Below are 16,497 nucleotides of genomic sequence, written 5' to 3' on the forward strand. Positions count from 1 at the left end.
AACAAAAATAAATGCCTCGTCACAAATAAAATGCAAGAAAAAACAATCAAAGTCAATGATTTCAGTTGTTGTTCGCAAGCGGCCATTCAACTTTCAACCGTATTGCTAACCAAAACAGCAGCCGGCGCACCTGTCGTCGCAGTAGGTGAACTTCATGTCCATGCTGTGTCGGCTCAGGAAGGTCCTGCTGTCCAGCGGCGCTTCGATGTTGGCCGGGTGCGGGACGGGCTGGCACATGAGAACGGTGCAGGCGAGCGCCGGCTCCTTGAACCCGCACGCCGGCCGCTGCGGGGGGCCCGTGTACATCTTCAGCTGGCCCGTGCAGTGCAGCACCTGCCAGGCAACAAAAGGCGACCGATCATTCGGGTTGGAACTGATAACCGCGTTTGTCGCTTCTCTCGCCAATCGGACTTGTTTGTTTGGGGCTGCTGGATTTGAGGCCAGGTTGAGTGCTTTTATTTTGGTAGGTTTTTACTTCCCATTTCTGTTGTTTAATAAAACTCAATCTGCTTTGTATGAACAACTCATTTGAATCATCTATATCGAGTTTTTTTTTTTTTTTTAGAATTATATGAAGTGCTTTTATTTTGGCAGGTTCCTACTTCCCATTGGCTTGACTTTCAGCCAAAGCTTCATGTGAACAAAGGACTTTCCGTCTATGTTAATGCTTTTATTTTGGTAAATGTCTACTTCCCATTTGCGTTCCCTCAGCTGCAAGCGCCGTTATCCACTTTTTGTGAACAACAGATTTCATTTTGATCTTTTGTCATGCGTTCAAATCCATCTTTTTGATTGCAGAGTTTTTAATGTGGTCGGGTTCTACGTTCCACAGCCATTGGTTTGATCCGAGTCTCAGCCTTTTTTGTGAAAAAAGGAATTGTGATCTGGATTTTCTTTTGTGCATTTGAGTCCATCTTTTTGTCATTTACTTCTTTTATTTTGGTAGGCTTCTTAATCACGCTGGCCTGAATCAGCTGGCGTAATCAAGTCACCGTTTGCAAACAAAGGACTTCTTCGATGTCCATCTTCTGCGTTCATGCTGCTGATTGTTGTCTCTCACCTTCCAGTTGGCCGACTTGAGGTTGACGGTGCGCCCCCTGTTGGTCACCGTGCACTTCATGCGCATGAAGAAATCCCGCTCGGTGCTCTGCTCTTTGCTCTTTTTCCCAAAGCCGCTACCTGGAAACATGTCATCAAATAAATACATAAATAAACTATGAACGCATTTGAAAACCCGCCTTGTGTTTGTTTACACGTTTGTTATCGTTTGGTTGGCAGTGGATCTTGATTCCAGTGCTACAAAGACTTTGGTTGGACTGGCAGCAGTCACATGTCACCATTTTTTCAAAATAGGATCATATGAATTTATTGAATCTAAAAAATAAATAAAATAATATGATGATGACATTTCCGAATGAACAATACTGAGCTCTTTAGAAGAAAAAATAAATAAATAAAAATAAAATAAAAAAATATCTAAAAAATAAAAAAAAACCTCATCCTGACAATACAAACATGCAAGCAAGCAGGAGGCCGAGGGACTCGTGGTGATTGGGCACAAATGAAAATGCTTCACGTATAAGAATGTTTTATTCGTCAACAAGTGTGCGACTTTTTTAGGACGCGCTCAAGATACATGTGTGTGCACGTGTGTGTGCACGTGTGTGCGTGAGAGAGGAGGAAAAAGAAGTATGAAACAAACCAGATTGCTCCGCTTGTGCCACTGATAAGACTTATCAACGGCATGTGTGCAATGTCATGCGTGTGTGTTACTTTCTTTCTCCTACCAAACACACACACACACACGCACACACGCACACACACACACACGCACACTCTCTGCTGTTGACATGACCTCTGAGCCGGCGTTTGTATGTCGCGCTCATGAGATAGGATGTTACGTAACTTGTGGTCTTTACTCTCGGCCCACAAGGCGCATTGAAGTTGGCATGTTGATGTCAGCAAATATAATCCAGCCGAAGGTACGATACATTTCTGATTTGGACTTTATATACCACCATGGATTTGAAATACAACCACGCACCACACTAACTGACAAGGATTCATTTGGTGGCTTGGTGATGAAGTGCTGCCTCCATGAGGGAAAAAAACTGTCCAATTGTGTTGGTGAGCGTTCATTCCGCAAAAAGCACTCAAAGCAGCCAAGTCGAAGCCACATTGTTCATACGTGCGTACGTGCGTGCGTGCGTGCGTGCGTGCGTGCGTGCGTGCGTGCGTGCGTTCACACTGACTGGCTGTCTTCAGGCCGAGGTTCTCTCTGATCTCGTCGTGGTCACACGGGTGCGTAAAGTCAAATATGCTTTGGCCAGTCAGCTCCACCTGACAAGCACAAAAAGAAATCGTTGAATATTATGACCTCAAATTGGAAAAGCTTTGAAAACTGAACTTCAAGCACGGCCGTCTGAAATTTGCACATCGACAAAATCGTGACATGCAAATAATAATAGTTGTCACGGCTGCTTTAAAAGGCCAGCCAGCATTGACCAACACAAAAGTGGTTCGATGATGATGATGATGATGATGATGATGACGATTGCTCTGCTCTTAACAACAATAAAGCTGCTAATCTGTCTATTGTTAAAACAAAATCGGATTATTTACTCAAGTCGACTTTTAAGGTACACGTAAATGCGTTAGGATACAACACAAATTAAATTGACTGGCCCAACATGCATCGATAACAGTTAGATTTCTTTTTTATGTCTCTCGGGGGTGGGAACAGATCACAGAACTGAGACGGAGACTTTCTGCGCATGCTCACGAGGTGACTTACCAAAATGCATGGCATTCATAAGACTTTCTGGGATTTGATGAAGCAAAGGGGGGGGGGGGGGGATAGTATTACCAGTACTAAGTAAAACTAAAGTATTGTCCTTATACTGAAAGGTATTGCACGTATTTTTAGTTTCAACAAATAACCTTAGTAACAAGAAGCCTTTTTTTTTAATAATTAAAATATATTCCTGATAATACAAATACAGGATCAAGAAAAAACCCAAAAATGAATAAATTACTAATAATTATTAATCTGGATTAACATTTTTGAATCGATACGCTCTTAGCATTCATTTATCAATCTTTTCATATGATGTATTTTTAAATATACAGTAAAATTGTTTTTGCATTTTACTTTAGTACTCTTATTTAAATAAAAAACGATGAATTAATTACTATTACAGGGTGACATCATCTTGCACAAACCATGTTATGTATTTTGAAAGGATTCATGAGACTAATGGTGGCATAGCGCCCCCTATGGTAGTGGAGGTAAAACAACTGAAGCAGCAATCCCGCTTAACGGTGCGTGACTGTCACCTGTGTGTGTGTGTGTGTGTGTGTGTGTGTGTGTGTGTGTGTGTGTGTGTGTGTGTGTGTGTGTGTGTGTGTGTGTGTGTGTGTGTGTGTGTGTGTGTGTGTGTGTGTGTGTGTGTGTGTGTGCGCGTGCGCGCGCGCGTGCGTACCTGCGTGAGGCCCATGAACTTGTTGATGTTCTCGGACAGGAAGATCATGTCGCCATCGGCCGTTACCACGGTGATGAAGCCCTCCAGAGACTTCAGGTACAAGCTGCTCATCTGCTCGTCATCGCTGCCGTTGCAGCCTGCGGGCGCACACACACACACACACACACACGCACACACACATTAGAAACGCACGCGTTTGTGTGCACATGCTACAGTGCGCTTCTTCGGCTCAGATCAAAACAAACGAGCACAGACGCCTTTGACGCCCGCGACGCCGCCCGCACCATTTGAGCGTTTAGTTTGCTCAAGTGTGAACACTTTCAATCTGAAGCGACAACACATCAACTGCAAATGCAATTTTTCAAGAAAATCAACTGTTGTTGCCAATTTTGTCCACTGGAGGTCGCACTGACGACCACTTAGGTGACCCTTAACCACGTCAATGGTGAACGTCTGCTTGTCAGAATTTGATGTGTGATATTGATGCGCGTGAAGGCTAACGCTAGGTCCGGACTGAACATGAAATGTTGCGTTGCGCCACGTGTCTCGCGGGAGTTTGTTCGCAGTGGAACTGACTAAAGGGGGTTCCTTCGGAGGAGAAGAGGAGGAGCTCCTCCTCCTACTACTACTATGACAAAGTTTGAACATCGCTAATCAATCAGGTGACCGGCGGTTGTGTAGGATGCTAAATGCTAACTTGGTTGAGAGTTCAAAAGCGAGAAACAAGTCAATCCACTCAGCAGACCAATCACGGCTCCTCTGCTTTGTGGAGCTGAGCCGTAATTGGTCGTTACCTGAGTAACTGTGATGTCATTTTCAGTCGGCAAGTTGAAAACGGCCGCCTCCTCAGATTTTGCTGCTTAATTCAAATTGCCCTTGACACCAGAATTGTGTAGACGCGTTTCCCCAAAAAATCTCACATATTTTTGTTTATATTGAGGACAGTTTGGTAAGAAAAATAATATGAAGGTGGTCGTGATGTTGTGGTCAAGTTGTCTATCTGGACGCACTAGAATGAAATTACGTGTGTGTGTGCGTGTGCGTCTTCTCCCACAAAGGCCAGCAGTGGATGAGAGAGGATGGGCGGGCGTGGGTGTTTGGGGAGGAGGAGGGGGGGGGGGGGGGGGCGGGGGTTCTGTCCGAGGGGAAGATCGCAGTTCCTCCAGTGCTTCCCTCCGATAAGACTTTTGACTTGTGAAAGCTTCCAGTGGGGACTCGGGTCTGGACGCAGGCCCAGATGGCGTCCGACGGCCCCCTCGGGGGGAGCCCAAGAGCTTTCTCACGGGGAGGAGGGGGGGGTGGTGCTCTGGGTCCGGTCCAAAAGGCCGGCGGCAGGCAACTTTGGCCTACATACTTAGCTTGTGATTAGAGGACATTTGGAGGGAGCCCGGTTGCGCTTTTCCTCTCTGTTGTTCTTGGGTTGCGTAAGCGTCCTGCTTGGACCGCCATTGGTTGACGGGAGCACATCACGTGAGCACGCTTGACCACATATCGATGGACTTTTAAGATTATCACATCGATGACGCGGGACAGAAATGCCAACGTCGAGGCACGCTTGCATGCCAACGGAGTACGTATGGTATAAACGAGAGTGTGTGTGTGTGTCGGGAGTAGAAAGTGTGTCAGGATGGCGACAAGATGATGCACGCCAAAGAGTGAACGTCCAATGGCGGGTAAGAAAAAGCCGCCAGCGCTCAACTTGAGTCATGAGCATCGTGCTGGTGCATTTCTTACTTGCACATCTGTAAAGAAATCATTCTGCCGTTAAAAGCCGGCCCTCGCTCTTGTTTTGAGGGTCGCAGTCACTGTTCTGCTTGTTTCTTCACTTTTTGGTCAGAAAGATTTGTTTTGAGTGAAAATCAAAAAATGAAAAAGCGACTTTTTTTTTTTTTTTCTGGTAACAGCGGCTACTCTTTCTTTTGGGAGTTTAGATGCAAAAGGCAGAAAGTATAAATAATTGACATTTTTTTGTTTGGTGCAGCGCCGAGAGATTTTTTTCAAACTTAAAATGTGTGCCTTGGCAATCGGCGGTTTAGACGACCCGATGAAACCAGAAAGCAATTCATATAAGAAAAATGAAAAGTACAGGAAGTTGCAGTACACGCCAAATTGAACTCTGATTCCAAGTCAGGCCAACGATGCTAAGCTAAAGGCTAATTGCAGCCATTTTTGTAGGGAGCGAATGATTATGCTGAAGGAAAAACCAGTGGTTGACTTTGTATCAGAACCTGACTTGTGTGTGCGCGCGTGTGTGTGCGTGTGCGCGAGCTTGTTGGCGCCACGCCGCGAGGCTGTTATGGCTAGCTGCAGTAATGCCAGCAGCCGTCTGCCGCTGGGCAGAGTCCTCCACTTCCTCTCCAATCTTTCCTCACATCTCGCTTTAATCGCGACGCTCATCTCACTGTAGCCTCGCATGCACTTTCGCGGCCAAACGGAACGAAAACGCGCCATATAAACACCTCAGTGGGAATGAAAAGGCCGATTCCGAATGGAATGTCATTCGGAATCACGCGGGTGGCAGAATATTCCTCGCGTCAATCCAAACGAGCGTCATGTCGCGTGCTCTGTCTTGACGTAAATGCATCATGACGTCATCGTTTCTAAAATGGCGGCGTCTCCCCAGAGCTCGTCTGCGAGGGGAGAACTTGTCTTGAAGTACTTGAAACGTGTTTTTATCAAGACGTTGCTTCAATAAAAGTGTTCACACTCACAACTACTGGTGCTAAAGACGAATAAACTCCATCTTTACAAATCACGTGATCGATGCCCGTGCGTCCCGCGGCTGCTCTGATTAAACGGCAGATGGCAACGGATCACGTCACACGTAAACAGGTGACCAGAGATCTTCCATCGGAATGACTAAAACGTCTCCATGTATTCCGGCTATTGTCGACTGCACATCATCATCCGTTGGCATAACAGAAACGACCTGCGCAGCATCAACCTGACTCCTCCCCTTCCTCATCCCACAAACCCCTCCAGCCTCCATCCGTGTCCACAAGGCTCAATCAAGCTACACTAACGCTCACCTTTGACCTCCCCGCATGTGCGCGTGCGCGTACCTGTGGCGAAGAGTCGGCGCGTGCGCAGGAAGCTGATGGCCAGCCTCATGATGGAGGCTTTGTCCAGGTGAGCGCTGACGCTGTGCGGCAGCGGAAGCTGCGTCGCCAGCTCGTAAAACACTTCCGTTTCTTTACTGCGGCGGCAGCGAGCGGCGTCACGAGACTTCTCCTTGCGGCGCTCCGAGCTGCTCCTGCGACACATAAACAACGACGACGCGTCAGTATTTGCTCAGATTTCCAACCTGTTGGTGTAATCGTGTAAATATTGCGACTTCCCGGACCTACGGACCCTCGGAGACACACACACACACACACATCAGGAAACGCACAACGGAGAGGACACAATAACGTCCAGGAAAAGGCAGAGAACAGATCAACCTGACTTTTGATCCAATGTGCCACCAAGTGCGTCTGTGTCTGCTGATTGCACTCATTAACCTACATTGATGTGTGTGTGTGTGTGCGCGCGTGTGTGTGTGTGCGTGTGTGTGTCCACCCTTTGATTGTGCGCATCCATTGTGTTGCAGGATGCCAAACAATTGGGGCGGCGGCAGCGAGGCTCCTGGTGTGGCAGCCCAATCTTCTGATGGGCTCGCCACCCACTTCCTGTCTGGAAGTCCAGCAGGTGGCGAAGGTCCAACGGTACTGTACAACCACAGCCAACGAGTGAAAAGATTCCCATTTCGCAAGTGAGGCAAACCTCAGGGATACGATCCCGACCCACTCGCGATAGGTGAAATTAGGTGCTAGTTAAGTTCTAGGATCTGCGGTTTCGGGGTGCCGAGCTCTTACTTTAACATTAGACTCCGACCAGCTAAAACGTTTCCTTAACAACAAACGGTAAGTTATGGATTAACCGCAGAACATTTTTTGAATGCTAATGCTATGTTGATATTGAGTGGAAGATGAAAAGAAATGTTCCACATATCCTGGTTTAAGACGGGTACGATGTGAAGACGGCACGTTAACGAACGAGGTAAAAAAAGGATCAAACAAGTTGAAGAGTTTCCATTGTGACATTTTCAGAGTCGCCGAGCAAAATACTTCAAGGCGACATTACGCAATCCTTGAGCTCACACACAAATAAAACAATCAGCGGAAGACGGAACAAGATGAGTTTTGAGCGACGTTATCTCCGATTTGTGTGACAAAAAAGCACATTCAAAATCGACAAAGCAATCAGCGTCCTCTTGCTTTGACGGACAACCCGCGCACACGCACGCTTAATCAAAGAGACTTTAGCCAAATGTCAACGTTTGATAGAGTTTGGTTGCGCAATGCACAGCAGGTGGGAGGGGGGGGGGGGCAAAATTCCTTGTATGCTTCACAATTACAAATGGCAAAGATGGACAAAAACGGACTTAAGTAGAATAACGTGGTAATTAGTGGCACTTTTATTTTTACTCATCTGGACTACAAATATGGCCGACAAAAAGCAAAAACTGACCAAAGCAGCATAACGGGTGAATTAGTGGCACTTTTTTTTGAACTCTACAGGACTACAACTATGTCTGACAAAAAGTGGATGAGGTTTACTGCAGGAAATTTACTGCAGGAGGGCATGCATGTGTGTTAAGGGGAACCAAACAAATCCACTGTAGTCCTATCACCCGAGGACTACAAATATGGCAAAACAGCAGATTAGTGTGTGTGTGTGTGTGTGTGTTAGCATGCGCTTGTTTACGTTTGTGTTGTCCCCTGCATATAGTCCCATCACTAAAGAACTACAAAGATGGCCACCAAAAGTGTGCGTGCCACACACTGGTAGGCCATCAATTTTCTCCAGACGCTTGCAAACGTGTTGAAAAGCCACAAGAAGTTGGCACGGCTGGCAGAGAGGAAGCCAGTCGCGCCAACATGGCCGCCGGGCGTGCTGACATGTTTTCCTGTGTGGACATCAAAAGGAACGCGGCCAGCCAAAATGTCTGCCGTCATGGCACTCATTTGTCTTCCTCGCCATCTAATTGGATGTCTTTTCCGCGCCACGGATTAGCGAACATCAAAATGAAGACGACGACCGGCCGCGCTCCAAACCTGATGAAAACAATTACGTGACGTCTGCTCTCCTCTTGCATCAAAGCCAGACCACACGTGCGCGTGTGTGAGACGACAGGAGATCGAGTGTATTGATCACCAACACACACACACACGCGCACGTTCACGTGCACTTTCACACTCTCAGTTCTATGTCATCACGCACGCACGCACGCACGCGCCATAACCTTCATGTGAACGTGCCAAGTGAAACATTGTGTTGCCCTTTCACATACAAGCAAAGTGTGGCTGTGTTTTACATTCAAACACACACACGCGGTCTTCTTGTGACCACGTTGCTGTTGTGATAACAAGCCGAGAGGCACCGAAAGGAAACACAACCTCCAAAACACAGCAGGTGTGTTTGTGTTGGTCTCGTTGGGTTTGTGTGAGAAACTAATGCGCGTGTAAATTGTCGCCGCACTTGTTTTATATTCCAGAATGAAGCGAAGTCGGCGAGCGGTGCCTTGGATTCAAAATGGCCGCCGTGCTCCAAAGCATGACGTAACTGTGGAACATCGCGCGCTGTTTACAAAACAGAACAAACAAAGTTTCTTTTTCATGCTCATTTGTTTCCCTTCAGAGCAGTGAAAAGTTCTTGTTTCTCTGCAATGTTTGCGAAAGCAACTTTTTTGAAAAATGTGCCGCCGGTAACCTTTCGAGACGTCACATTCACAATTCCGAGTGACGATGCTAACGCGAGCGCTTGTCGGCCGGAGGAAGTTTGAGACGTTCTGCCTCAGATGTGGAAGATGCCAGATGTGGAAGATGCCAGATGTGTCGCGTGGCATCTTTTCAGGCACAACATGAGAACAAGCCCCGTCGGACCGCGCCGCCATCGTTCAACACGACCCATTAGGTCAACGCGCTGCCAGGGCCGAGTCCAAAATAAAATGCAAACATAGAATGACAACAATGATTTGTTGTTTGGCTTTTATTTGGAAGTTGGCCATTTTAAAGTGTTGCAAACAGATTGAGAGTCGGGCTGAAAATATATATTGTACTAATCGACGAATGCAAATGAATCCATGAATCGGATGAAAATAAAAGAAATGGCAGGCAAAGGAGCAGAAAACTGTCAGTGGCAAAAAGATGACATGAAAAGATTTGTTAAAAAAAATGGTGGCTGGGCTAGCATAAAATCCACAAATACGTGTTGGCTGAGGCTGACAACAGCCAGATTTACTTCCGGAAACAAGTCTCACCTGTTTTTCTAATGTGAATGACTATACTACAAAATCTGTCATGTAAATGACAAAATTCAAAAATGTAATATGAAAAGAAATTGTAACGTGAACAAAAAAGATGTAACGAGGATTGACAAAAAAAAAAACACATGGAAAAAATGAAACGTGACCAATTTTTGTAATTGTGGAGTGTAATAATTGAAATTGTAATTGAATTTCAATTAATTGCACAGCCTTAACGTGAACCACTACATAAAAAAAAAAGAAATTGTAACATGAATGACCGCATAAGAAAGCCAGGGTTTTTCCTGTGTACAAAATTCAGAGGCGGCCACCGCCAGCCTGAGCCGGTGATCTCGCTCAACACAGCGCTCCAGCTGTGTTGAGCGAGCTTAGCGGCAACGCATTTTCCTGCAGTTGCAGTGTTGCGCCATTATAGAGGCGCTATATCAACATCAGTTCACCGGAAAGACCTCAAGCTACAAACGAAGAAAAAACAGCTTTCTCTTTTTTAAACTTGAATGTGCCGAAGGAAAAAACTGATCATGGAGCAATGGTATAGGTCACCGCCGTAAAATAAGACCGGTATTGGCTCCGATAACTGGTATCGGCAGTCACCCGTCATAGTCAGGATGATGTCACCTCTGCCTCATTTTGGGCAAGGAAAAACCCAGAAAGCAATCTGACAAGAACACGCATGCAAATTGGGAATGATTGCATGCAGTGTGAGCAGAGTGGAAAGCACACAAATCAACATCACATTTGCTACCTTGCATTAGGAATCGCGCGCACGCGCACGCGCACACGCACACACGCACTTTCCCTTGCTTACAGTCGGCCTTCCTGCACTTGCGGGCCCGGTCGGCACAAACAAACACAGCAACAATACAGCGTTGGCTAATCTGTGATCCTGTGGAACACCGTGTTCTGGAAACACGCACACGCGGCCAGACAAACAGCCATCCCACTCCGGGCCCCCAGATTGAGCTCAATCAGGGGAAGAACGATGCCGGCGATTGCCGATGATTGCGATAGGCCATGACGGGACAAGACAAGGTCGCGCACACACGCGCACAAACACACACGCGTAAACAAGCCCACACCGAGTGTGGGCACAGGCGGCCCGATTGAGACGAGCACAGAGGCGATGGCTTGGGAGGGGGCGGGGTGGGGGGGGGGGGCACAGGTGGCATTTGCCAACCAGACGACGAGTCGGAATACCAAACGAGATGCCGGAAGGGCGGGACAGGAAGTCACATGGAAATACACAAACACACGCTCGCAATCTCAATTTCCCTCGACTCACTCGGGCATTTTCTCATATGCACAAACAGAATTCTTCATCCAGCAACATGCAGACATGTTTTCCCCTTCAAAGCATCGTCGTCGTCGTGACAACACACGAGTGAAAACACGAAGAAAAAACAAACAAACACGAGTGAAAACGCCGTTCTTCGAGTTGACGGCGTTTGATTGAAAAAGAATCGCGGCAAATTGACAAACAAGCCATTTTCTCCAGTTTAGTTGCAACTGGAGGTAAGCACGACGTGTTCCAATCATGTCAATATCGGTCCCGAAGCTGAAATTTGGTGTGATCGCATGACGTGACCACATGACGTGATCACCTGACGTGATCACATGACGTGACCTCACGCAAAGACGAGCCGGCTCTTGCAAGTACGCGCCAATGGCCGAAAGGGAGCGCAGGCAGGAGCGTTTTCAGATTCCAGATGTTTTCTTGCCGTCTGTGAAGCTCAAGGCAGACAAAAACCAGCAACATTTTGTTTGCCACGACTTCCTCGTTTGCCAGGCAAGGCACGTCTTTGAGCGGCGACATTTTGTTCTCGTCCCAATTCACTGATTTCTGCCACTTTACACATCAAGATTTGTGATCGTAAATGTGGAATGCATCGAATATTGAATATTTAAGATCGTCAGCCTGACATCCGACGATTTGGACCAACGCGCCTCAGACGAGAAGGAAGACAAAAAGCTTGTCTCGCATTTATCGTCCTTGTTTGGGAAGAAGCCCAACTGGGACAAAACCGGCCCAATTGTCTTTATGTGTTCAGGGGTGGCCAATCCCGCTCCCCGAGGGCCGGAGTGTCGCATGTTTGCCACGTTTCCCTTCTCCAACACACCCGATCGACTCGATCAGCTCATCAGCAAGCTCCGCGGAAGCCCGATAACATCCTGATCATTCGAATGAGCAAGAAAGTCATCAGAAAAAAATCAGGCTCGTCCGATCACATCCAAAGAGAAGAAGCAGAAATGCAGAAAATGTGTTGACTAACGGCTGAACGCTTTGAGATGGTTCACGTCTTCCGCTTCCTTTGCCGCGGCGCCCATTTCATGTCTGCTTTCCTGATTGCGAGCGCGCGTTGAAATGTTGCCGCCCGCCGGTCGGCGGCGGCTGACGTCACCGCAGCAACAAGATGTTCCGCCAAAAACATGACCGCATCCTCCAACGCCGACTGAGCGCGTCTTGTTATTGGGTCCGGGCCGGCCGCTAATTGACATGACAGGTCACATGACGTCAGGCTGAGAGGAAGCGTGTGCGCGCGCGTGCGTGTGTGTACGCGCGTGTGCGCGAGGGAGAGTCAAGTAGAAACGTTAAACGTTAACATTTGATATGCGACACTAACAAAATGCGCAAAAATATGATGAAGATGTGTCAAAATGTATCCGGTTTGCAATCTGGGCCTTTCGTTGGGACTTATTAGGACTGCAACGATCAATACTTTGTAGAATAGATTATTCTATTGATTATTATGGATCCAATTGCATTAAAGTTTATTGCAGATTCATTGATCCGATTTTGGACTTTGAAGAAAAACAAACCATTTGTTTTCAACCGTTTTGATGCCAGTCCAACAAAACGTGGCTTTCACAGGTACGACAATTAATCGATTAATTGACAGCTAATGGATGATCAAATTCACCGACAACTATTTGGATGACTGATTGACCACGTTTAACCTACGATTGTCTGATTTTCAGCTTCTCAACAAGAAATATCGGAGATTTCGGTGGTTTCCGATTGCGCTTCTCAATTCTTTTCTGTTTACTAAAGAACGTGGCTGGACCTCCGCCAAGGCGAAGGGACGGCGGGTGCCCGAGCTTCCATTTTGGTGGCGGGAGGAAGCGGACGCGTGGGGAGCTGATGGCAACCAGCAAACAGGAACCAGAACCGCATCACAAGGAAGACCAGTGGGGACAGCGGCAAAGAAAACCCGAGTTTCAAGGGAGGCTTACACTTTCACGGTGGGGCTTCGAAAACCACCTTAGGGTTTTCAAGACAGACTTTCAAACAAGGGTTAAGGTTTCAAATGAGGACATCCAGCTCAAGTTGGTCTCATATGAAAATTTCAAGCTCAAATTAGGTCCCCCCCCCCCCTGCATCTGCACCATCCAGTGACAATGAAAGCTTTCTGTTCTATTTGTATTCACTCGTTCCGTACAGAATGTGGTGTTTTTTGCGCTACACAAATTTGGTAAGCCGATTTTCAAAATTAAAATAACGGGACACTATACAATTATTTCTCACCAGGAAATATTTATAATGAATTTAATCGCAGCGGCACGTGGCTGACTGGTTAGCGCGTTCGCCTCCCAGTGCGGAGGACGTGAAAACAGGGCTGGCCAAATCGGCCATTACTCGGGACGCAAGACTGAAAAACCGGGACCGTCTCATTAAAGCAGGACATCCGGTCAAACGCTGCGACCGGCCCGTTACGTCGCGTGGAGCAACTCGAAAGGTCAGACGACATTTTCCGTAGCTCGGCATCATCCCGGCAGACAGCCGGTCAACAAACTCAAGCGGACGCCGTCGTCGCTAGCGCTAACGTTGGCTTTTTGCAAGCGCAAGCGAGCCGGCCCGCCGGACCGCGACAACAATCGGGTCCGCCGACGTGCCGGATGAACGTCAGCGGCCGAGCGCGCATTTTCTCCGCGGCCACGCGCTCAGCCGGCAGCTTCTCCAAAATGGCTGAAGGCGGCGATGAGGAAGAGCAGGCCACAGAGGCGCCACTGTGTGTGCGTTTTCTGCTTAATACCTGCTCTGTACAGACCCCCCCCCCCCCCCCCCAAGCCTGCACGCACACACACACACACACAGCTCGGTGTCAGCCGGCTGCAAACACGAACATGACAACTTCAAAAGAGACAACAAAGACCAGGATGAAGTCAATGATGATGATGATGAAGATGATGAAGTCATGGATGTCCTCCTCTGGTGTTCATCACAAACTGAACCACAACAAAAACCAAGCACATCAGAGATATCAATTCCACATAGAAGCTTCCTCGTATGCTCACTTGCACAAAAAACAACAATTTATTATTATTTTTCTAATTGAACATTGACTCCGCTTATCGCTTTGGCACTTTGAGTGGATTGGCTGCAACTGCAATCAAGGGCCACGCACGCACCTGCTAGGAATATATATATATATATATATTTTTTTTTAGGGCTCAACAGTCACCCATGTTTGTCAGGACAAGCAACATTTCACTGCTGGTGTAACACATCAGACTTTTACGAGTTGAAGTGTAAATCTCATTTTTGTTTTCGCCAGGTGAGAGCGTTCGACATCCACACTTTTCTTCCTGCCAAAAAACATTTTCAACATGCACGCACGCACGCTTTTGACAGCTGAACATCTCATTTGTTGTCACCGTTTAAAGGCTCAAACATGCAACATGCTTTTTACTGATGAAAAGGTTCAATCATTCCGTTTTTTGAACAAAAGGGTTAGTAGGCACCTAAAATCACTAAAATCAACCTGGCAACTTTTTTCATTCGACCAATGAAAACATGTTTAAATGAATTTCTATCAATTAGAAATTGCACATCACATTTAAAATGAACAAAGCTATCAAGACACTTTTCCCATTATAAGCTCTTTTTTTTCTTCTTCTTTTTTTTAAGAGTTGGCCTCAGAATAAAAAAATAAATAAAATAAAATCCATTCATTTCGTAATACATTTCAAGAACTGCACCAAAAAGCGAGCGAGCCAAGATTTCGATTCGAATGAAATAACATAAAGTCCAAAACGTAAATCCTGATGCAATGCGGCTGCAAACTACAAAAACGATCAACAGATCGATTACGTCATTAGTATTTGCAAACGTCATGACAAAGATTGTAAAGTCCGACATTTTGGATTGGATGGATTGGGCAGGTGTACCTAATCAAGTGGCCGGGGGGGCCTTTGAAACCAACTTTTACTTTATTGTGTCTTAGTTGAAAGTTTCCCTTTTCTGCGTTACGCCTCCGCGTGTGCGCATTTCAAATGCACCTGAACGCAAATAAGGCAAGATGGCAACTTTTACAAGTGAAAACTTTGAAAGACATTCAAAAATACACATTTAAGTCATCTTACCTCTTCTTCTCCTTGTCGGCTGTCATCTTTTCACCGACAACAAATCTCAAATAAAGACAATTAAAAAATAAAATTGAAAATAAACAAAAGCTCCAAGAATACAAAAGTGCGTGTCGGCGGCAAGCTGCGCGTCTTTAGTCCGCTCAGGAGTGAAGGTGAGTCGGCCAGCAACACGACGGAGGGTCGCTGGTCGCTTGGGGAACCAGGGCCGTACAGTCTCAGAACACTGCCGAGGATTGTACAGCCTCTCCCCGAAAAGGAGATCCACGGGAGGCCCGCAAACAAGTCACCCCCAAAAACACACGCAAGCTGACGTCCGGACGCTTGACGGCTTCTGCTCGCTCGGCGACTGACTGACTGACTAACTGACTGACTGACTGACTGACGCGTGACGGACGGACTGACCGGCAGTGGAGTTGCGGCTCCTCGGGGTTCATTGGCTGAAAGTCACAGGGCGGGAACGCCCGCCAGCTAACAGGCCCCGCCCCCGGAAACCTGCACTTGCCTGTTTTTCATGCAACAAGTTTTGGTCAGATTCTAATTTTAGAAAGTTACACAAAGTATTTTAGCAAATATTTTCCTATACCGAGGAGCCCTGACTCACGTGCTTACTATTTTACATCATTTAAAATATATATATATATAGAATAAAAAACAAACCAATGTCTTTGCCTGCTTTTTAATGCACGTGATGGAAGCAGTTTGACTCACATTTCAACAACAACAACAAAAATGCCTTGACCTGTTTTCCCCACATACCGCGTGGGAAGTCATTTCACATTCCGGTGCTCACCCGTACTCGTGTTTTTAGTGACATTTTAACTCCAAAACAACAAACAAGAATTCCCCTGGCCTATCTGGTTCTTATGTAACCACTCGCTCCTTCTCTGTAGTTTCCACGTGTTATTTTTTACCAACATTTTAAGTGAAAGCAACAAATGTGGGATTCTTTAAATAACCAGCTGTAAAATAAATAAAAATAAACACAATCATGCAACCACATACACTTAATTTATGGAACTATAAGAGACAGATTGGGGATGGGTGAAATGCGGAGCAAGAATTTCAATCAGTGCTACTTTAACCTTTGTGATTTTCTTGCATCTTCAAAACAACACCCCAATTTTTTTATTTTATTTCAGATGTTTTAATCAGAAAAATATTGATGAGCAATTCAAAAGGAATTCCAGCGACGGCAAAGTTCCATCGCACTCTTGTCCAACTCGTGTGTTTTCTGGACGATATAATTCGAGTTTGATTGTCCTTTTGCCGCGTCCACCTTTCTTTCTATTGTCTCTTTTCCACTAAGACTTTTGAGACGTCAGCGTGACGTTTGGGGATTATCGT

The 16,497-nt window shown here is 46.4% G+C and overlaps 1 protein-coding gene across 1 annotated transcript in view; it reads right to left on the minus strand.

The window, feature by feature from the left end:
* The window catches only part of epas1b (endothelial PAS domain protein 1b), a 28,351-nt gene extending 12,810 nt beyond the window's left edge, over positions 1 to 15,541 (minus strand). Inside the window, exons 1-6 of the mRNA XM_086092455.1 lie at positions 15,151 to 15,541; positions 6,545 to 6,735; positions 3,483 to 3,619; positions 2,253 to 2,340; positions 1,061 to 1,179; positions 131 to 333 (exon numbers count right to left, since the gene is read on the minus strand). Of these exons, the coding sequence (XP_085948581.1) occupies positions 131 to 333; positions 1,061 to 1,179; positions 2,253 to 2,340; positions 3,483 to 3,619; positions 6,545 to 6,735; positions 15,151 to 15,176 (764 nt within the window). The 5' untranslated portion in view covers positions 15,177 to 15,541. The remainder of the gene's footprint in view (positions 1 to 130; positions 334 to 1,060; positions 1,180 to 2,252; positions 2,341 to 3,482; positions 3,620 to 6,544; positions 6,736 to 15,150) is intronic.
* Positions 15,542 to 16,497: the final 956 nt, after the last annotated feature.

This window comes from Leptonotus elevatus, chromosome 13 (genome assembly GCF_054856555.1).
Source record: "Leptonotus elevatus isolate MCC_2025b chromosome 13, RoL_Lele_1.0, whole genome shotgun sequence".
Classification (NCBI taxonomy): Eukaryota; Metazoa; Chordata; class Actinopteri; order Syngnathiformes; family Syngnathidae; genus Leptonotus; species Leptonotus elevatus.